This window comes from Saccopteryx leptura, chromosome 3 (genome assembly GCF_036850995.1).
Source record: "Saccopteryx leptura isolate mSacLep1 chromosome 3, mSacLep1_pri_phased_curated, whole genome shotgun sequence".
Classification (NCBI taxonomy): Eukaryota; Metazoa; Chordata; class Mammalia; order Chiroptera; family Emballonuridae; genus Saccopteryx; species Saccopteryx leptura.
The window spans coordinates 114,345,909-114,366,072 of NC_089505.1; the positions used below are offsets into that span (position 1 = coordinate 114,345,909).

The 20,164-nt window shown below is 48.8% G+C and overlaps 1 protein-coding gene and 1 non-coding gene across 2 annotated transcripts; both read right to left on the reverse strand.

Annotated features, from left to right (window-relative positions):
• Window positions 1-1,871: 1,871 nt before the first annotated feature.
• Window positions 1,872-8,450, reverse strand: MYCL (MYCL proto-oncogene, bHLH transcription factor). The gene is made up of 3 exons (XM_066375947.1): window positions 8,204-8,450; window positions 7,351-7,855; window positions 1,872-4,385 (listed from the first exon to the last, which is right to left on the reverse strand). The coding sequence occupies exons 1-3, from the start codon at window positions 8,309-8,311 to the stop codon at window positions 3,787-3,789; spliced, it is 1,212 nt and encodes a 403-aa protein (XP_066232044.1). The 5' UTR covers window positions 8,312-8,450; the 3' UTR covers window positions 1,872-3,786.
• A 7,982-nt stretch (window positions 8,451-16,432) lies between these two features.
• On the reverse strand, window positions 16,433-16,508 carry TRNAS-AGA (transfer RNA serine (anticodon AGA)). The gene has a single exon. It is a non-coding gene; the product is annotated as a tRNA-Ser (tRNA).
• Between the last annotated feature and the right edge of the window lie 3,656 nt (window positions 16,509-20,164).

Sequence of the window (20,164 nt, forward strand, 5' to 3'; positions counted from 1 at the left end):
GCCATGGAGCCATCCTCAGCACCCAGAACCAACTTTGCTTGAACCATTTAAGCCATGGCTGTGGGAGGGGAAGGGAGAAACAGAGATTGGGGGTGAGGGGGGAGAGAAGCAGATAGTCACTTCTCCTGCGTGCCCTGACCAGAAACCAAACCTGGGAATTCCACACGCTGGGCCGATGCTCTACTGCTGAGCCAACTGGCCAGGGCCATGGTATTCTATTTCAGATTTCCTCAAGGCCAGACAGTTGTTGGAGAGGATGACAAGTTTAGCTTTGCCTTGTCAGATTATCTTCAGAGTCTGTTTGTACCCCAGCACATACTTTGTACTTTTCATAACAAGTTGGAGCCTAGAGTTGATTGCCTCCAGCAACTTTGTTGTCTTTCTTGTGGCTGCCATCTTCCTGCCTTAGGTGCAGGGTGGCCCCCAATCAAGAGCAGCCGCCAAGTTCAGAAATGGAGTTTTAATAAGAGTCCCAGTAATTCAAGCCTGTTTTTATCAAACAGCTGCTTATGGACTGGGTTTGGTGATGCAGGGGCAGTGGGGGTAGAGTGGAAAGTTTAGCTGACAGGAGACTGGGTTTGGGATTCTGATTTTGTTATGTGCCTTTGAGCAAGAAACCTCTCTGGGCTCCAGTACCATGGGACAGATTTTGCTTACTTACCATGTTGTGAGGATGGTCACTTGGCAAACATGAGGAAATCAGAGCAGCTTTCTGACTCTTCTCAAGCTCCATAGGAGTGTAGGCAGCCGTATTGGCTTCAGCTGTAAGGCTGGAGTACTTGAGGTGAAGTGGCCTTCTCCTGCCATGATGCTCATAGCCTTTCTGAACAGCAGCCATTTCTCTTTCAGTCCCAGAAGGGGCCTCTCCAGGGCAAAATTGACCCTCCCAGCCCACAAATGGGCAGAGGGGATGGTCATGAACATTTGCTCCACTTCATCCCAGTAAGTGGCAGGCACAATGGCCCCATGGAGAGAGAGTTCCAAGAAGCAGTTAATTAATGGAATTCCATGTTTCTCTTCTCCATACACCCCATGCTAGCAAAACAAGCTGCTCATTACTATGCAGTGGTTAAGACTTCTGGCTGTGGAGATAGGCAGAGCTGATTTCAAATTCTAACTCATTCATTTACTAGCTGTCTAACTTTGGGCAGTTCGTTTTACTCTTAGAACCTCAGTTTCCTCTTCTGTAGCCCTGGCATGTGACAGGTGTGGCATAATATGGAGAAGTCAGCTTAGATATAAGCAGCACTATATCAGGAAGAGCTATTATTAAATTCCTCCTCTTGCATTTACAGTATGTTTATGAGAACTATGGGAGGGACAGGGAGCCTTAATTTTCTTTCATTAAAGCCAGAGGAAAAGAAAGAAAAAAATCATTATATCACAATTCTCTTGAGAATTTTTAAAAAGATACCCTGCAAAGGGTCATTATACCACTAGAGTAAGAACAGTACTACCCTAAAGAATACAAGGCTTTACAGTTTAGAAAGTGGTTTATCATCTACTTTTTCATTTAATACCTGCCAAACCCCTGTGAGGTAGCATTTATCCCCATTTTACAGATAAGGAAACTAGGACTCAGAAAGATAAAGGTAAAAGGCACAGAACAAGTGGTGGAACCAGGATTTCAAGCCTTCCAAAGTACAAATGCAGCACTCTTCGCAATTCACAAGAGAATTTCGTGTTCACCAAGTGCTGAGCCTACATTGTTTAGACATGTCTGAAATGGCATTTCAGGAACCCAAAGTGGAATGACCAGGTTAGCAACGTGGTTAGAGAAATGCAACCCTCTGGCTCCCTTGTGGCTACCCTGAAATAGTCTTCCTTGGTTCAGGGAGACTTAGTTGGCATAAGTTGCCTCCACTCTGACATGTTTGAGAAATCTTTTATTAGATGTCCCAGAAGGCAACATTTTAAAATCAGGAGACCAATAATCACAACTAAATACAAAATTTCAGGTAAACTTGCCTTTCAAAATAAATCAGACTCTTGCGACAGGAGAATTGCCCAAGAGGTTTTTCTTGTACAAAAACACCACCACTTTGCAAAAGGCATATACAAAAATACAGTATTAAAAAAAAAAAAAAAAAAAAAGACTGCTCCCAGCATAATACCCAACAGCAGCTTATAAAACACAAGCTATTCAGGCAAGACATCAGAAACCTACTTCCCACCTGTTCTCCAAACACAGTTCCAGAAGTCAGTTGGCTCCCAAAAACCATGCTCCAAAAGGTAGAGGGTTTTTTTCCCCCAAACTTCTACTGGGGTTCTGTGGGGCCAGGAAGCAACCTCAGAAATAGACTATCGTGCATAATAGGTTTGGAAGTAGCAGGTCGCTTTCCAGAGCCATGTACAGCCCTCCACCATCCTCCCCTCCCCCACTTTCAGACCCACAACCGGCAGACACTGGCTGCTCTGGGCAGAGTTCTGGAGGGGTGTTGATCCTTCTTCCAGGCTATGCCTAGGGGCTCCTGAGGTTGCCCACAAGACACTATGGGGTTGCATGCCTTTTGCAGACTAGAGGCTCAGCTGGAGGTGCCAAGTCCTGCTGGGGCAAAATCCATTACGTTCCATGAAACAGAGCCCCCACCAGGAAGGTAGGCCATATTCTGGAGCACTGGATGAGTCCCAGCAGCTGTCCCAGGAAGAACTGTAGTAAGGCCCAGATTCTGGGAAAGGGACTTGACTCATGTCAGGCTGGCGGGCTGCCCCAGGGTGGCTGCAGAGCCAGCAGCTCCCTGGAGTTGCATGAGGACAGGTTTGCATGGTTCTAGGAGAATTTCAAACTTATCAGTCAGGCATTGAGATGAGAGGGAGCCGGGAAAGAGGAAGCAGTACAGTCCTCACTCCTGAGGTGGGTGCCTTTTCTCCTTGGAGAAAAGATTCCAAGATGGAAGACACCTGGGCTAGGGGACAAATTCGCAGCCAGGACTCGAGCCTTCCCCAGGCCCGGATCCGTCTCCCTGTGTCTTGGGGAAATAGTCCTGACCTGTGGGAAAGGGGTGCTGCACAGCCCATTGCATAACGAAGGCAGAAGGAAACAAAACAGTCCCTTGTGAGGATAGAACAGTCTCTCCCTCAGAGGGAAGGGCCCCGAGGGCTTTGAGACAAAGAATCTAGAGGCCAAGCTCTTTAAATGTCCTCAAGGTCGCAGCATTGAGAGTGGGAGGAGGGGTGTCATCTAACGTTATAATATATATGTATATCTTAAAGGTTTCCAACTTCTCAGCTACCGTAAAGTGTCTGACAGTGAGGTAATGGTACTTGTTGATCAAGTCTGTGAGCTTGTCTTAACCCAAGATAGCTCGTGTGTCTCCTGGAAAAAGGAGCCTCAGGGATGGCGTCCAGCCCCAGCTGTCCTAGCATCACCCCAGAGACACCAGTGGGAGCATCCTTTCCCAGCCTGAAGCTCATCCGGAGTGTGAGATTTCATGCAGGCTGGAGACCCCGACAACGCCCACCACCTGTTGCATAGCATCTGTCAGGCTTTTCTTCAGAGCTAGAGAGCTCGGCGGACCACAAGGCTCCTCAGTCAGCCGCCTGCCTGCGAAGCCAAAGGCTCCAGAGAAGACAGCGCTCAAGTGAGTCAGGGAAGAGGGAGAGCTGGGTTTCCAGGTTTCTAAGAATGCAAGCCCTTATTGTGTGCACCGGCTGCAAAACATCCTGGGATCTACTGTCCAGACTGTCCCACCATAACCAAAATGTGCAAATTACTAAGGGGGAGAGGGCAGGTTAAAAAATAAATTCGGGACTTTGTAAGACAGAGCAGTCAGGCTTTTTGGTCAGTTAGTACCCACTGAGGTACGCAATTCTTTTCTGCAGTTGCTGCTGCCGGCATCGGAGCTGCCTTTTCTCTGTAGCCATCCTCTTCTCGGCCCCCACCAGGGCTTGCAAGTATTCCAAGGCCTTGCTCAGGATCACCACTTTGGGGGCCTTGGAGCAGCTGGCCAGGGTGGGTACCTGGTCCCTCAGGGCCAAGAACCTCGAACGGAGGTCATTCCGCCTTTTGCGCTCCAGGAAGTTGTGGTTCTTCCTCTTGGTCACATCCTCAGTGTCAGAACTGACAGGTTTGGGGTGGCAGGACTGGGAAGCTTCACTTTTTATAGGTGAGGGGCTCACAACCTCTTCATGTACCTCATCTTCCTTCTCCTCTGGAGCATCTCTCTCCAGAGCCTCTTCTTGGGGACTTCTTTCTGGAGCCCCTCCTTGGGAGCAGCTTTCTGGAGGAAAACGGGCAGCATAGTTGTGTTGTTGCTGATGGATGGAGATGTGGAAGTGTTTCATGCAGGGATCCAAAGGGTCTGCTCGCACAGTGATGGTGACCGGCTTCCGTACATCCAGGGACTGTCTCTTCTCTACTGTCACCACATCAATTTCTTCACCCTCTGTCCAAGAAGAGAGATCAAGAGAAGGAACACACCCCATGAGAAACACATGCAAAGACCCTACCTATACTAAGGCTTTGGGAAGGAGGTGACATTTCCCCAATTTAGATATAAACAAATTGAAGTGAGGGGAAAGACAGCTGATACATTTGTAACCGGGTAAGGGCAGAGTGAAAGAAAGGAGGGGAAATAAGCAAGAAGGAAAATATTCTCCAATTTCCTTTTGCACAGCAAGGCTTAGATAAGAACAAAAGGCAGACCCAAGCCAACAGCCCCCAGTCTGCAGAGGCTCTCCCCTCCCCCACTGAGAGGATGGAGAGAAAGAGCTATCGGCCTGGGACAAAGTTTAGCTATAAAGATCTTCTCCTGTCGGGCTCTTTCATGCCCCATCAGAATTGTAAATGAGGGGTCTGTGGGCAGAGTTGCCCTTTGTTCCTGCCCAGCACAGCCTGCACTTGGGGAATTGTTACTTTTCACAAGTTATAAATCCTATTATTCCCCCACCTCTCTATTCTACTATCCCTTTCAGTGGAAGATTCAGAGAAGGGAGGGCTAGTACGCATCCCTCCTCACTCTCAGAGGGGAGGGAGAGGTTTCCCTTAGGGGCATTTTGCTCCTGGGTTCAGTGGGTTTCTAAAGTCATCCATCATTTATAGGTTGCCTGCCCCACCCCCTTCCCTGGACCAGACAGTGTTGGATTTGTAATCACAGGGCGGCAAAAGCTGCAGGAACTTCACAAAGGTACAAGCGACCATTTCCAAGCTACCTGTGCCAAGGGCAGGAATTGAGCAGGAGAATATCCCTATACAAGGGCAGAAACACCAGGGATCCGGAGGCACCTGGACATGTCCCCATCATTCCCTAGCTTGAATGTCTCTTAGGTTACCCCAACCAGAAGAGGGGCATTTTAAGGTAGTAAAACCTTCCTGCTCCACGTTTTTCAGCACCCCACATAGAAGACCACCTTAATGCTTTTCAGCCTGACAACAGAAGAGCTCAGTTCTCTGTCTCTTTTGCATATCAGGATGCTAGAGCCCCTTTGTCAGGAAGGCTTCCATTGTGTGGACAATCGCATTACTTCTCCATTAATAAAACCTGACCATTCAGGCCGCCTGGCCCCAAGGCCTGTGATTGGCTGGCTAAGCCGTGTTTGGAATGCTGTTTCACCCAGCCCCTACCCCCTATTGGCTGAGCTTTGCCATCAGTCACTCTCCCCACCCCCCTCATTGTTTGCAATCTGTTGCATTTTGTTCTGGGCCATGTGGCCTGTGAACCAGGAGCTTGCAAACAGGTTCAGGTTAAAGGGCAGGTCAGAAAATGATTCAGGAAGCTCCCCCACATCCCAAACCTTTAATATTTCAATGTTTAAGGTTCTGCCTAAAGAAGAAATAATGTAATACCACTGTTCTCCTTTTCAGAGAGTATTGTCTAACTCAACTCTCTGAAATACCTCAGCTGCACAATAAGGCCAACCCCCTCATGCACCAATGGAGAAACAGAGCTAGATCAGTCAAGTCCACACATCACCTTTGTAACGTTCTGGACCTTTAAACTAAGATCTCCAAACTTCCGAAATGGTGCTCTTCCCACTATACCACTCCATCAGCCTTTGTAGAGGTACAACTTTATTGGTTTCTTGATCTCAAAATTCCCATTCCAGCCATTAAACAAACACAAGCTCTTGGTGTAGAGAGTAAGCAGGTTAAAAATGACCTTAAATACAGTGGACTGAAAAAACTACCTTTTAATTTTTCTTGTTATCCTTATTTTTCCCTTCAAGTGCATGATGACTTTCATACCCCATTCCCCAGTTCCAAATGGTAATGTAAAAGTTAGTCTTAAAAGTGACAAGGAGTTTTCTCTGTCCTGATTTACCTGATGCTAGCCTCAGTCTGCACCCTATAAAAACACCCTCTCTGCTATTCTCATGGGCACAGAGGTCAGAGAAGAGGTTAGGTTAAGAACGTTGTAGTCTGTCTGGTGGCACATGATGCTGGTCTGCCCTCAGTGAGGTTTACACTTTTATTCAAGCATTGGGGAAGGGGTCTGGAGCTCCATATCCTTGATCCCAGTATCTAGCCCAGAGTCTGGCATGGCACATAGTAGGGGCCAGTGAACATTTTTTGAATGCAAGGAGGCAGCTAAAGCTCTCAGATGGACTGGGAGGGAGTTAAAGGGACACCTTTCCACTTCGGTCAAAGCAAGAAGGCAAAGTGTAGCCCTTCTCAAATAAACTACAGTTTATTTGTAAATATTTTTAGGTTAGTTTGTTTATTCTAAACATCAAGGAAGAAGTGCCTGGCTTCAATGGAGGGTTGGTCAAAGAGGCTGGCTAGATGGCTGGAAGCTGGGGTTCACTTAGAGAGATTTCCTATTTCTAAGCCTCAGTTCTTCCATCTGTTCAAGGGGAGAGTTCATTTCTTCCCCTCCTGTCTCATGGGTAATGGAGTGGATGCACAAATGGTAAGGGGTGAGCACATTTTAAAGTAAAGCAGACAGGAGACTAGATTTTTAAAAGGATGAAGGCTTTGGCTTTGCACAAAAGGCTCCTCAGCTTCTTCTCTCCCTAGGGGAGTGTGAGTTTTCCAGGAAAAGAGGCAGCAACAAAAAACTTCAAGCCTGGAGTGACCCTTAAGGGACCCCCTTCCAGCCTCCGGACGACAGAAATCCCCTACAGTCCAATCCCAGTATTGTCCTCTCTAAGCGCCAAGCCTCACCCAGTCTCCCTCGTCCCCTGGGGCTCCAATCATCATCAAAGAAATGCTGGCTCCCACGCCACTTCTTCAAACTGTTTACTAACACACCCACGTGCCAGACAGACACAGCTGGGGGCTACACCAGAAGCTTCAGCCAGAGAAAGGGGGAGGTGGCCGAAGGGCTAGCTAAGACTCGGTGTCTGAACTCAGCGGTAATTCTGGCCACCCATGGGGTGCCCCCCTCTTGGTTGGCCCGGGGCGGTCCTTACCCGAGTCGCTAGGGCTCTCGGACCCCGAACAGGCCTGGGTCTTGGGCTCGCCCAGCGGACAGGGGGCAGCGGGCACCGGGTTGCCGACTTCGAGGCTGGGGGCGCAGTCCGCGGCGGTGGGCACCTTGGGCGGGTTCCCCCGGGGCGCACCAGTGGCGAGCCGGTCGCTCACCGCTCTCTCCAGCCGTTCCCGGGCCGAGAAGCCGCTCCACATGCAGTCACGGCGGATGATTGAGGCATAGTTCCTGCCCCAAGCTTTTGAGTGGCCCCGGGATTCTGCCTCATCCACGGCGCCTCCTCCGGGCCACGGCTCCGGGGGACCAATTCCAGGGGCCGGGTCCCCGGCGCCGAGCCCCGAGCCCCAGGGCGGCGACGTGGGGGGCGACGGCACCAGCTCGAATTTCTTCCAGATGTCCTCGCTGGGCGCCGTGGAGCGGTAGAAATCCTCCCCGCAGTCATAGTCGTAGAAATAGTGCTGGTACGAATCGAAGTCCATGTCCGCTCCCTACGAGAGGGAAGGGGGACGTGCTGACTTGGGTACGGGAGGCGTTCCTGGGTCCTCCCGCACAGTCGGCTGCAAGGCTCTTGTCCCACCCGAACCTCTGTGCTTGGAACCTACGCCCTTCCCTCGCGTCCCGGGAAGCCCGGTCCTGGGTCAGTGTGCCCAGGGAAGCCGCTCACAGCGTGCGGACAAGGCTGCGGGGAGCGAGTTCAAAGCAAACTTTGCCAGCGCCGCCCGGAGCGCAGCTCCCAGGGCCCTGCCGTGCCAGGCGGGGACGCGCTGTGTCCAGAAGGCAGCCTGCAGCCCGCCCCCCCGGACCTGTGCCCGTCCCCCGGCCGCCCCTAGCCTCACCTCACTCCGGCCGCCCGCCACCAGGAGCAGACCCGCTCCGGGCCGGCTAGGGGCAGCCCGGCAGCCCGCACACAAGCACATGCGCGCCACCGAGCGCGCGGCCCGCATTCAAGAGCGCGCCTCCCGCGCGCGCGCCCTTCCTTCCTCGCTCGTGCACGGAGGACCCGCAGCTACCGGGATAGTCGCGGAAGCGCGAGATGCAGGCGCATTGTTTCCCAGCTGCCTTATATCTCGTCGCGCGCCCTGGGCCCTGGGACCCGGGGGCGGGCCCTACGGGACAAGCCCCTCCCCCTACCCACCCCCTCCCTGAAGTCGACAGGTGGGAACGGTGGAGTCTCCACCCCACCCTTGCTGGCTGCTCTCTCCCGCTCTATTTTAGTCCCTATATATACGGTATATCCCCCAAATAAATTGCATACTGGGGAGCGTAAGAAAGGCGGCAAACTGATGCAGCAGGGCTGTCTCCTAGCGGGGTCGTGACTCTTTATTAAGATCTGGGTGGCCCAAGCCGACAGAACCGCGATCCTTGCCCACTCTGTGCTAGGTACGAGGACTACTCCCCGCCCCGCCCTGCCCAGCCGCGCGAGCTTACTTCCCTGGCTTCGCCTGTCTTAGTTCAGGTGCGCCTGGCCGGCCGGGGGTGAGTCGCACCTCCACCGCGCCACCTGGCGGCCCTCATCCCGAGTTGGGGTCGGTCCCCAGCCTCCGCTTCATCACCCGTTGACTGTTTTTTTTAGCTAGGTGTTCCAAACCTGGACCCCAGCGAAGTGAGGTGGTTGAAGATTCCGGACTTCGAAGCCTGACACTTCATTCCTCTGTGAAATTATAGTTTCACCTATAAATCGAAGGGATGGTAATACCTCACAGAATTGTTGTGAGGATTAAAAAGATAAGAGTATCCAGAGAAGGGAATTAGGCGAGGAGGAGAGGTCAGCAGAACAGACTTAGCCCTTGGTGTGGTAGTGAGGAGGAGAATTTTCCCCCGGTGCCAGGCCACTGCTGAGGCGCCTCTCTCTTCCACCATACACATAACATTGTAGGAGCTGTACTAGTAAAGGAAAGAATAGGGATTTGAAGTTTGGAAACTGTTCAAGCTTTTGCTTTCCTATTTGGTAGCTGTAGAGCCAAGACATTTGAGGCCTCTGTCTTCTTACTTGTAAAATGGGAACATTGCTTGCAGCTGCATTTCTGGCCAAGATGATGGACATGTAAAGACCTTTATGTCGGCCCTGGCCGGTTGGCTCAGTGGTAGAGCGTCGGCCTGGCATGCAGGAGTCCCAGGTTCGATTCCTGGCCAGGGCACACAGGAGAAGCACCCATCTGCTTCTCCACCCCTCCCCCTCTCCTTCCTCTCTGTCTCTCTCTTCCCCTCTTGCAGCCAAGGCTCCATTGGAGCAAAGTTGGCCAGGGCGCTGAGGATGGCTCTGTGGCCTCTGCCTCAGGCACTAGAATGGCTCTGGTTGCAACAGAGTGATGCCCCAGATGGGCAGAGCATCACCCCCTGGTGGGCATGCGGGAGTCTGTTGGACTGCCTCCCTGTTTCTAACTTCAGAAAAATACAAGAAAAAAAAAAGAGAAAAAAAGACCTTTATGTTATCTTCCATGTAGACTACCTTCAGTAACAAAGGAAAAGCTAAACTATACAATTATTGTATTTACTTTTTTTTTTAGATTTTATTTATTCATTTTTATAGAGAGAGGAGAGAGAGAGAAGGGGGGAGGAGCAGGAAGCATCAACTCCCATATGTGCCTTGACCAGGCAAGCCCAGGCTTTCAAATGGGCAACATCAGTGCTCCAGGTCGATGTTTTATCCTCTGCGCCACCACAGGTCAGGCACGGTTATTCTATTCAGGTCAAGAAAAGTAACTTGGAATTGCTGTCAATTAATCTGGAATGCTTTACCTGGCATTTAAGGTTTTGTCCCTGTCTACAAGCAGTAGCCTGATTACCTGCTGTCTATCTCTTTCCCTCCCACCCCCAGAGTCTTTTTTTTTTTTTCTTTCATTTTTCTGAAGCTGGAAACAGGGAGAGACAGTCAGACAGACTCCCGCATGCGCCCGACCGGGATCCACCCGGCACGCCCACCAGGGGCGACGCTCTGCCCACCAGGGGGCGATGCTCTGCCCATCCTGGGGTCGCCATGTTGCGACCAGAGCCACTCTAGCGCCTGAGGCGGCCCGGGCCATCTTTGCTCCAATGGAACCTTGGCTGCGGGAGGGGAAGAGAGAGACAGAGAGGAAAGTGTGGTGGAGGGGTGGAGAAGCAAATGGGAGCTTCTCCTGTGTGCCCTGGCCAGGAATCGAACCCAGGTCCTCTGCACGCTAGGCCGACGCTCTTCCGCTGAGCCAACCGGCCAGGGCTCCCCCAGAGTCTTAAGAACACCAGCTATTGACTATGTATCCCAGCAGAGGGAAGGGAGAAGTGCAAACAGTTCAGTGTTGTTGGAACATGGGACACGTTCACACTAAGCGGTGCGAGTTGATACCTGGGTTGGGAGAAGGCAGAAAGGATCATATCCTCAGTTTTGGATGTGTTGGGTCTAAGGTTTCTGTGGGACATCTTTTTTTTTTTTTTTTTTTAATATATTCATTTTAGAGAGGAGAGTGAGAGACAGAGAGAGAGAAGGGGGGGAGGAGCTGGAAGCATCAACTCCCATATGTGCCTTGACCAGGCAAGCCCAGGGTTTCGAACCGGCGACCTCAGCATTTCCAGGTCGACGCTTTATCCACTGCGCCACCACAGGTCAGGCTATGTGGGACATCTTTGAAAGCAGCAGCCAGGTCATACTAGCTTTGTAACCTCAGTACCTAGAATGGATTATGGTAGGTATTTTTTTTAACGTAATGAGCGACTTAACCAACCGCATTTTATTGAGACAGCTTGTGTGCCTTGCTTTGTGCTGAACAGAAAGCACAGATCAGAAAGATTTCAGGTTGCAGCCCTGAGGTAGAGAGATTAGAAATGCCTTTTGGTGACTTGTTCTATGGTCTACAAATGTCTGAAATGGTTGCTGTACCAGAGTTATTGGTTGCAAATGACAGACACCAATTCTAGATAAATTTAAGCAGAAAATCACTTTATTGGAAGGATTTGGGGTTTAGAATCCATGGGAAGCTGGGAATCTATGCTTGGAAAATGGGTCTTCTTTCTCTATCTAGACTAGAGTCTTTATTCAACAGTGCCTCCTGTGGTTTATTGTGTAGTAGGTGATATTTGGAGGCAACCAGGAGGTGACTCCACCTCAAGAAATAGAACAAAGTAAACTAAGTTGTCTGAGAGTTAGGCTGCTCTTTTATTTTGTACTTTGTTAAATGTCGGTTTTCCTCATCAGACTATCAGCTCAGTGTGGTCAGGACAAATATGTTTTGTTGACTGCTGTAACTTCAGGTCTTAGAACAGAGCCTGGCACATCATAAGTGTTTTGTAAATGTGTTGCCTGTTTGACTAGACATAAGCCTTTAATGCTTTAAAATAGAGATGTTCAGCTTCCAGTGTCAGGGTCTGGGGAAGGGGTGGCAGGTGCCATGTCTGGCCCCAAAGGTGGCAAGAAGTAGCCTCTGAAGCTGCCCAAGAAGCAGGCTAAGGAGATGGACGAGGAAGATAAGGCATTCAAGCAGAAGCGAAAAGAGGAGCAGAAGAAACTTGAGGAGCTGAAAGCAAAGGCAATGGGGAAGGGCCTCCTAGAATTAAGTAATTTGGCCTGACTGGCAGCACCGAGGATAGAGCATTGTCTTGGAGCGCCAAGGTTGCTGGTTCAATCAGAGGGCACCAGCTTCAGCTCCAGTCAAGGAACCTATGAGAAACAATCAATGGGTGTAGAACTAAGTGGAACAAGTTAATACTTCTCTCTCTCTCTCTCTCTCTCTCTCTCTCTCTCCCCCTCCCTCTCTCCCTTCCTCTCTCTTAAAGGAAAAAAAAAAGGAAATTTGGAAAAAGTGAGCTGTTCTTGGTGTCTGGGGCAACGGCGATCTTTTTTTTTTTTTTAAACTTTTTTCCTTTTTTTTTTTTAAATTTATTTTTTATTTTTTATTTATTCATTTTAGACAGGAGAGGGAAAGACAGAGAGAGAGGAGAGACAGAGAGAGAGGAGAGACAGAGAGAGAGAAGAGGGAGGAGCTGGAAGCATCAACTCCCACTTGTGCCTTGACCAGGCAAGCCCAGGGTTTCGAACCGGCAACCTCAGCATTTCCAGGTCGACGCTTTATCCACTGCGCCACCACAGGTCAGGCCGGCAATGGCGATCTTTAATTTTATTCTTGTTTTAACATCTGGATTCCCTGTCATAGCATCTCTTGCTACCTATAGCTAGAATGAAGTGTCGAGGAGCCTGTTGTACATTTAAAAGTCAACTTTTGGGCCCTGGCCGGTTGGTTCAGCGGTAGAGCGTAGGCCTGGCGTGCAGAAGTCCCGGGTTTGATTCCCGGCCAGGGCACATAGGAGAAGCGCCCATTTGCTTCTCCACCCCTCCCCCTTCCTCTCTGTCTCTCTCTTCCCCTCCCGCAGCCAAGGTTCCATTGGAGCAAAGATGGCCCGGGCGCTGGGGATGGCTCCTTGGCCTTTGCCCCAGGCACTAGAGTGGCTCTGGTCGAGGCAGAGAGATGCCCCGGAGGGGCAGAGCATCGCCCCCTGGTGGGCGTGCTGGGTGGATCCCGGTCGGGCACATGCGGGAGTCTGTCTGACTGTCTCTCCCCGTTTCCAGCTTCAGAAAAATACAAAAAAAAAAAAAAAAAAAAAAGAGTCAACTTTTGTAAAATACTACTACTACTAATAACAATAATCATGCAGTGGCTCATCTCTTTAGTTCTTCTTACTCTGCCATTTCAACCTTAGCTGTGAGGTCATAATACACACAGCCCAGGATCCTGTCAGTGTGTTCTTTAGTCTTTGTTCTATCCCAAATTCTGTTCCACCTGGAACTAAAGCAACTCATTTGAAAATAAAGTTAATAGAGAAATGTCAGCTTTAGAGATAGAGACAGAATAACTGTTAGGGCCAGTCTAAACTGTAACCTGAATAAGGTATTAATGCAGCTAAAGAAAAGAAGGTGCCAGTCAGGAGGAGTCTGGACAGAGATCCTGAAGAGGTGTCAAGGCAATCACCAGAGTGTCTATCCTAGCACTGCCTGGGGACAAAGATGCTGGTCCAGGAATATGGGAGGTGGAGGCATCATTCTTTGAAACGACCCAGTTCAACCTCCCACTTCACTGGTGCTCTGGATTCACCAAACAACATGCTGAAAACAACTGTGTTCCCTATGTAGATTGCCCCCAGGGAAAGAAGGCAGTCATCAGCAAACAAAAAGATCCAGTCAGCTTCAAAGCTTTGCTTCCCTTTATAAATTAATAAATTGGTATTTGATTTGAAGTATCAATCTCATGAGCCTGGTTAATGTGTATCTGTTCATAGACATGCTGCTGCTTTTAGGGCTTACAGCTCTGGTTTCTGCAGAGATGTCCCGACCCAAGACGGAGATGAATTTACCAAGGTAGCTTGACCAGGCTGGTGGCTCAGTGAATAGAGTGTCAAACTGGGATGCTGAGGACCCAGGTTCGAGATCCCGAGGTCGCCAGCTTGAGCATGGGCTCATCTGGTTTGAGCAAAAGCTCACCAGCTTGAACCCAAGGTCGCTGGCTCCAGCAAGGGGTTATTTGGTCTGCTGAAGGCCCGCAGTCAAGGCACATATGAGAAAGCAATCAATGAACAATTAAGGTGTTGCAATATGCAATGAAAAACTAATGATTGATGCTTCTCATCTCTCTGTTCCTGTCTGTCTGTCCCTGTCTATCCCTCTCTCTGACTCTCTCTCTGTCTCTGGGGAAAAAAAAAAAATGAAGTAATTTACCAAGGTAACAAATGCTACTCTAGAGACACTCAATTTCTCTGCAATTTTTATTTTTCTTAAAACATAAATATATATATATATATATATATATATATTTTTTTTTTTTTACAGGGACAGAGAGAGAGTCAGAGAGAGGGATAGATAGGGACAGACAGATAGGAACAAAGAGAGATGAGAAGCATCAATTATCAGTTTTTCGTTGTGACACCTTAGTTGTTCATTGACTGCTTTCTCATATGTACCTTGACCGCAGGCCTTCAGCAGACCGAGTCATCCCCTGCTCGAACCAGCGACCTTGGGTCCAAGCTGGTGAGCTTTTTTGCTCAAGCCAAATGAGCCTGCGCTCAAGCTGGCAACCTCGGGGTCTCGAACCTGAGTCCTTCCACATCCCAGTCCGATGCTCTATCCACTGTGCCACCGCCTGGTCAGGCATTAAAACATATATATATATATATATATATATATATATATATATATATATATGTGTGTATATATATATATATATATATATATATATATATATATTTTTTTTTTTTTTTTTTTCCTGAAGCTGGAAACGGGGAGAGACAGTCAGACTCCCGCATGCGCCCGACCGGGATCCACCCGGCACGCCCACCAGGGGGCGACGCTCTGCCCACCAGGGGGCGACGCTCTGCCCCTCCGGGGCGTCTCTCTGCCGCAACCAGAGCCACTCTAGCGCCTGGGGCAGAGGCCAAGGAGCCATCCCCAGCGCCCAGGCCATCTTTGCTCTAATGGAGCCTTGGCTGCTGGAGGGGAAGAGAGAGACAGAGAGGAAGGAGAGGGGGAAGGGTGGAGAAGCAGATGGGCGCTTCTCCTGTGTGCCCTGGCCGGGAATCGAACCTGGGATCTCTGCACGCCAGGCCGACGCTCTACCACTGAGCCAGGGCCTAAAACATATTTTTAATCAAAGTAATGTATATGCCTGACAAGACAGCCGTGCAGTGGATAGAGCATCGGCCTGGGACACTAAGGACCCAGGTTTGAGGCCCCAAGGTCACTGGCTTGAGCATAGGCTCACCAGCTTGAGCATGGGATCATAGACATGATGCCATGGTCTCTGGCTTGAGCCCTAGATCTCTGGCTTGAGCAAGGGGTCACTGGCTCAGCTGTAGCCCCCCAGTCAAAGCACATGTGAGAAAGCAATCAGTGAACAACTAAAGCGCCACAACTATGAGTTGATGCTTCTCATCTCTCTCCATTCTTGTCTGTCTGTCTCTTTCTCTCTCTCAAAAAAAAAAAAAAAAAAAAAAAAAGATAAGAAAGAAAGAAAAGAAAAGAGCCTGACCAGGCGGTGGCGCAGTGGATAGAGTGTTGGACTGTGATGTGGAGGACCCAGGTTCAAGACCCCGAGGTCGCCAGCTTGAGCGTGGGTTCATCTGGTTTGAGCAAAGCTCATTAGCTTGGACCCAAGGTTGCTGGCTCCAGCAAGGGGTTACTCGGTCTGCTGTAGCCCCACAGTCAAGGCACATATGAGAAAGCAATCAATGAACAACTAAAGTGCCACAAGGGGGGGGGGGAATATATACATAGTTGTTTTTTTTAATCAACTAAATGTATAACAAGGTTAAAAAAAAAAAAAGTCTTCTGACCTGCCTTCTGACCTGATTCTCACTCCCCAAAGGCAACTAACTAGTCTTTTAGCTGTTTCTTGCCGTTAGTATTTACTTTTGTATCTTGACCAATCAGATAATCTATTTTTTTCCTGATTTAAAAATTCTTATTGACATTTTGAAATAGAAGGAGATGATGTAGCTCTTATATTTCCCTTTCCACACCCACATACTTGGTCTTCCCTTATTCAAATTTAAAATATTCAATATTTATAGTACGTATTTTGACTAGAGTCCTGGCCAGATGGCTTGGTTGGTTGGAACATCTACCTGATATGGAAAGGCTGTGGGTTCAATCCCTTGTCAGGGCATGTACCGGAACAGACTGATGTTCTTGCTCTCTCTTCCTCCTTTCTTTTCTCACTAAAATAAATAAAAAATTTAAAAGAATAAAATATAGTACTTTAACTATATGAGTATGGAATACTCTAACTACATTTTATTTCTTATACTTTTATTATTATTATTATTATTATTAAGTGAGAGGTGGGGAGACAGTGAGACAGACTCCCACATACACCCCAACCAGATTCTACCCGGCAAGCCCCTACCGGGTGATGCTCTCTGCCCATTTGGGTCTGCTGCTCCATTGCTTAGCAACTGAGCTATTTTAGTTCCTGAGGCAAGGCCATGGAGCCATCCTCAGCGCCTGAGGCCAACTCACTCATTCAAGCCATGGCTGCAGGAGGGGAAGAGAAAGAGAGGGAGAAAGGGAAAAGGGAGGGGTGGAGAAGTAGATGGTCGCTTCTCCTGTGTGCCCTGACTGGGAATCGAACCCAGGACTTCCACACTCTGGGCCGACGCTCTACTACTGAGCCAACCGGCCAAGGCTTCTTATACATTTTTTTCAGAGTTAAATTGTCTATCTTTTCTTTTGCTTAGATTTCTATGTATTGGTATATATTATAAATTTAATCCTACACATTCCCACTAGAGCTACAAAGATCACTTCATATGGGCAAACATGTCAGGTTCCATTTTTTCCTTGGAAACATGAAGAAAACAAACATTTTATTTGTCTTTCTATTCCAGTTTGAACTTATTGGTCTCTAGGCCCTCTTCACAATTGTCATTCTGCAACTTCCCTTCACCATCATCCTGGAAATTCCCTTTACCTCTCTCCTGTGTTGGCTCCCCTGTTTTCTTGAGCTTATTTCTTCTTTCTTAATTTACTTCCTCCCATTGGTGTAGCACATCCTCCAGCAGCTGCCTGAGGAAGGGTACTTGAGAAGTAAAATTTTTGAAACCTTGAATTTCTTAAATTGTCTTTATTACTGGTTGATAGTTCGACTGGGTATAGAGTACTAGATTAGAAATCATTTTCCCTCAGAATTTTAGAAGTATTGCTTTCCTGTTTCTTTCTTTCTTTTTTTTTTTTCTTCTTTTTTTTGGGGTATTTTTCTGAAGTTAGAAGCAAGAAGGCAATTAGACCGACTCCTGCATTTGTCCAACCGGGATCCACTCGGCATGCCCACCAGGGGGTGATGCTCTGCCCATCTGGGGCGTTGCTCTGCTGCAACTGGAGCCATTCTAGTGCCTGAGTCAAAGGCCATGCAGCCATCCTCAGTGCCTGGGCCAACTTTGCTTCAATGGAGCCTTGGCTGCAGGAGGGGAAGAGAGAGATAGAGAGGAGGAAGGAGAGGGAGAAGGGTGGAGAAGCAGATGGGTGCTTCTCCTGTGTGCCCTGACCAGGAATCGAACCCAGGACTTTTACACGCTAGTCCGATGCTCTACTGCTGAGCCAACCAGACAGGGCTTCCTGTTTCTTAGTAACCAGTGTTGCTATTGAGAAGATTAATATAATTTAATTTCTTTTTTTATTAAGAGAGAGACAGGAGCCTGACCTGTGGTGGCGCAGTGGATAAAGCGTCGACCTGGAAATGCTGAGGTCGCCGGTTCGAAACCCTGGGCTTGCCTGGTCAAGGCACATATGGAAGTTCATGCTTCCAGCTCTCCCCTCTTCTCTCTCTCTGTTTCTCTCTCTCCCGCTCTCTCTCCTCTCTAAAAAGAAATGAATAAATAAAAAAAAAAAAAAAAAAAAAAAAAAAAAAGAGAGAGACAGGAAAGGAGAGAGAGAGGGAGGAGAGAGATGAGAAGCATCAACTCATAGTTGTTTCACTTTAGTTGTTCACTGATTGTTTTTCATGTGTGCCTTGATGGGGGAGAGGCTCAAGATGAACCAGTGACCCCTTACTCAAGCCAGTGACCTTGAGATCATGTTGATGATCTCATGCTCAAGTTGGCGATCCTGCGCTCAAGCCAACAAGCCCACACTCAAGCTGGTGACCTCAGGGTTTTGAACCAGGGACCTCAGTATTCTGGGTTGACCCTCTATCCACTGCACCACCACAGTTCAGGTGATATGTCATTTAATTTCTAAACATTTGTATGTGACCTGTTTGTCTCTAGAAGCTTTTTTTTTTTTTTTTCAGAGACAGAGAGAGAGAGTCAGAGAGAGGGATAGATAGGGACAGACAGACAGGAACGGAGAGAGATGAGAATCATTAGTTTTTCATTGCGACACCTTAGTTGTTCATTGATTGCTTTCTCATATATGCCTTGACTGTGGGGCTACAGCAGACCGAGTAACCCCTTGCTCGAGCCAGCGACCCTGGGTCTAAGCTGGTGAGCCTTGCTCAAACCAGATGAGCCTGTGCTCAAGCTGGTGACCATGGGGTCTCTAACCTGGGTCCTCTGATCCCAGTCCGACGGTCTATCCACTGCGCCACTGCCTGGTCAGGCTGTCTCTAGAAGCTTTTAGGATGTGCTCTTTGTCTTGGCATTCTGAACTTTTTCAGTGATATGGCTTGGTGTGGATCTGTTGTATAATGAAGAATTTGACTGGCCCTTATATGTGTTTCCATGCCTCGCCACCCCCTTCCCTAAAAGGTAGCCTCAAATCCTTAGACTTTCCTGAGTAATAAGACAGTCTTTGTTATTCATGGTTGGCCCTAATAGTTTATGCGAAAGAAGGTTCTCATGGTGGGTGCCTAGGTATTATTTTAAGATGATTTAGGATAAGTGTTGGCCAAACCATAAAGGCCAATTATGTGATTACAGGGTTAAGGTTTTTTGGGTTTTTTTTCTTCAGAGACAGAGAGAGAGTCAGAGAGAGGGATAGATAGGGACAGACAGACAGGAATGGAGAGAGATGAGAAGCATCAGTCATCAGTTTTTCATTGTGACACCTTAGTTGTTCATTGATTGCTTTCTCATATGTGCCTTGACCACGGGCTTTCAGCAGACCGAGTAACCCCTTGCTAGAGCCAGTGACCTTGGGTCCAAGCTGGTGAGCTTTGCTCAAACCAGATGAGCCTGCGCCCAAGCTGGCTACCTCAAGGTCTCAAACCTGGGTCCTCCGCATCCCAGTCCAACGCTCTGTCCACTGCGCCACCGCCTGGTCAGGCTACAGGGTTAAGGTTTTGAGCCATGTGATATCAGCCTGACTTCTTGGAAAGGGAAAGGGGCTGGAGATTGAGTAGACAATGATTCAATCAATCATGCCTACATAATGAAACCCCAATAAACCCTGGACACTGAAGCTCAGATAAGCTTTCTTGGTTAACAATACTGTATGTGTATTATTACACAACTATGTGCTCCTAGGGGTCTAAGTTCTTCCATTTCTTTCTTTTTTTTTTTTTTTTTTTTCTTTTTTCCGAAGCTGGAAACGGGGAGGCAGCCAGACAGACTCCAGCATGTGCCCCACCAGGATCCACCGGCACGCCCACCAGGGGCGACGCCCCGCCCCTCCGGGACATCGCTCTGCCACGTCCAGAGCCACTCTAGCGCCCGAGGCAGAGGCCACAGAGCCATCCCCAGCACCCGGGCCATCCCGGCTCCAATGGAGCCTCGCGCTGCGGGAGGGGAAGAGAGAGACAGAGAGGAAGGAGAGGGGGAGGGGCAGAGAAGCAAATGGGCGCCTCTCCTGTGTGCCCTGGCCGGGAATCGAACCCGGGACTCCCGCACACCAGGCCGACGCTCCACTGCTGAGCCAACCGGCCAGGGCCTCCATTTCTTTTTTTAAAATATATATATATGGGACCTGACCTTTGGTGGTGCATTGGATAAAGTGTTGACCTGGAATACTGAGGTCACCAGTTCAAAACACTGGGTTTGCCTGGTCAAGGCACATATGAGAAGCAACTACTATGAGTTAATGCTTCTTGATCCTTCCCACCTCTCTTCTCTCTTTCCTTTCTCTCTAAAAAAAAAAAAAAATTACACACACACACACACACACACACACAATCTTTTGCAGCCTTCACCACTAATTCCAGAACATTTTATCACCCTAAAAAGAAATCCCATATCCAGCTTGACCAGTGGTGATGAAGTGTATAGAACGTCTAACTGGGACACTGAAGTCCCAGGTTTGAAATCCTGAGGTCACCAGCTTGAGCACTGGCTCACCAGCTTGAGGACAGAGTCACAGGCTTGAGCATGGGATGGTCAACATGATCTCATGGTCACTGGCTTGAACCCAA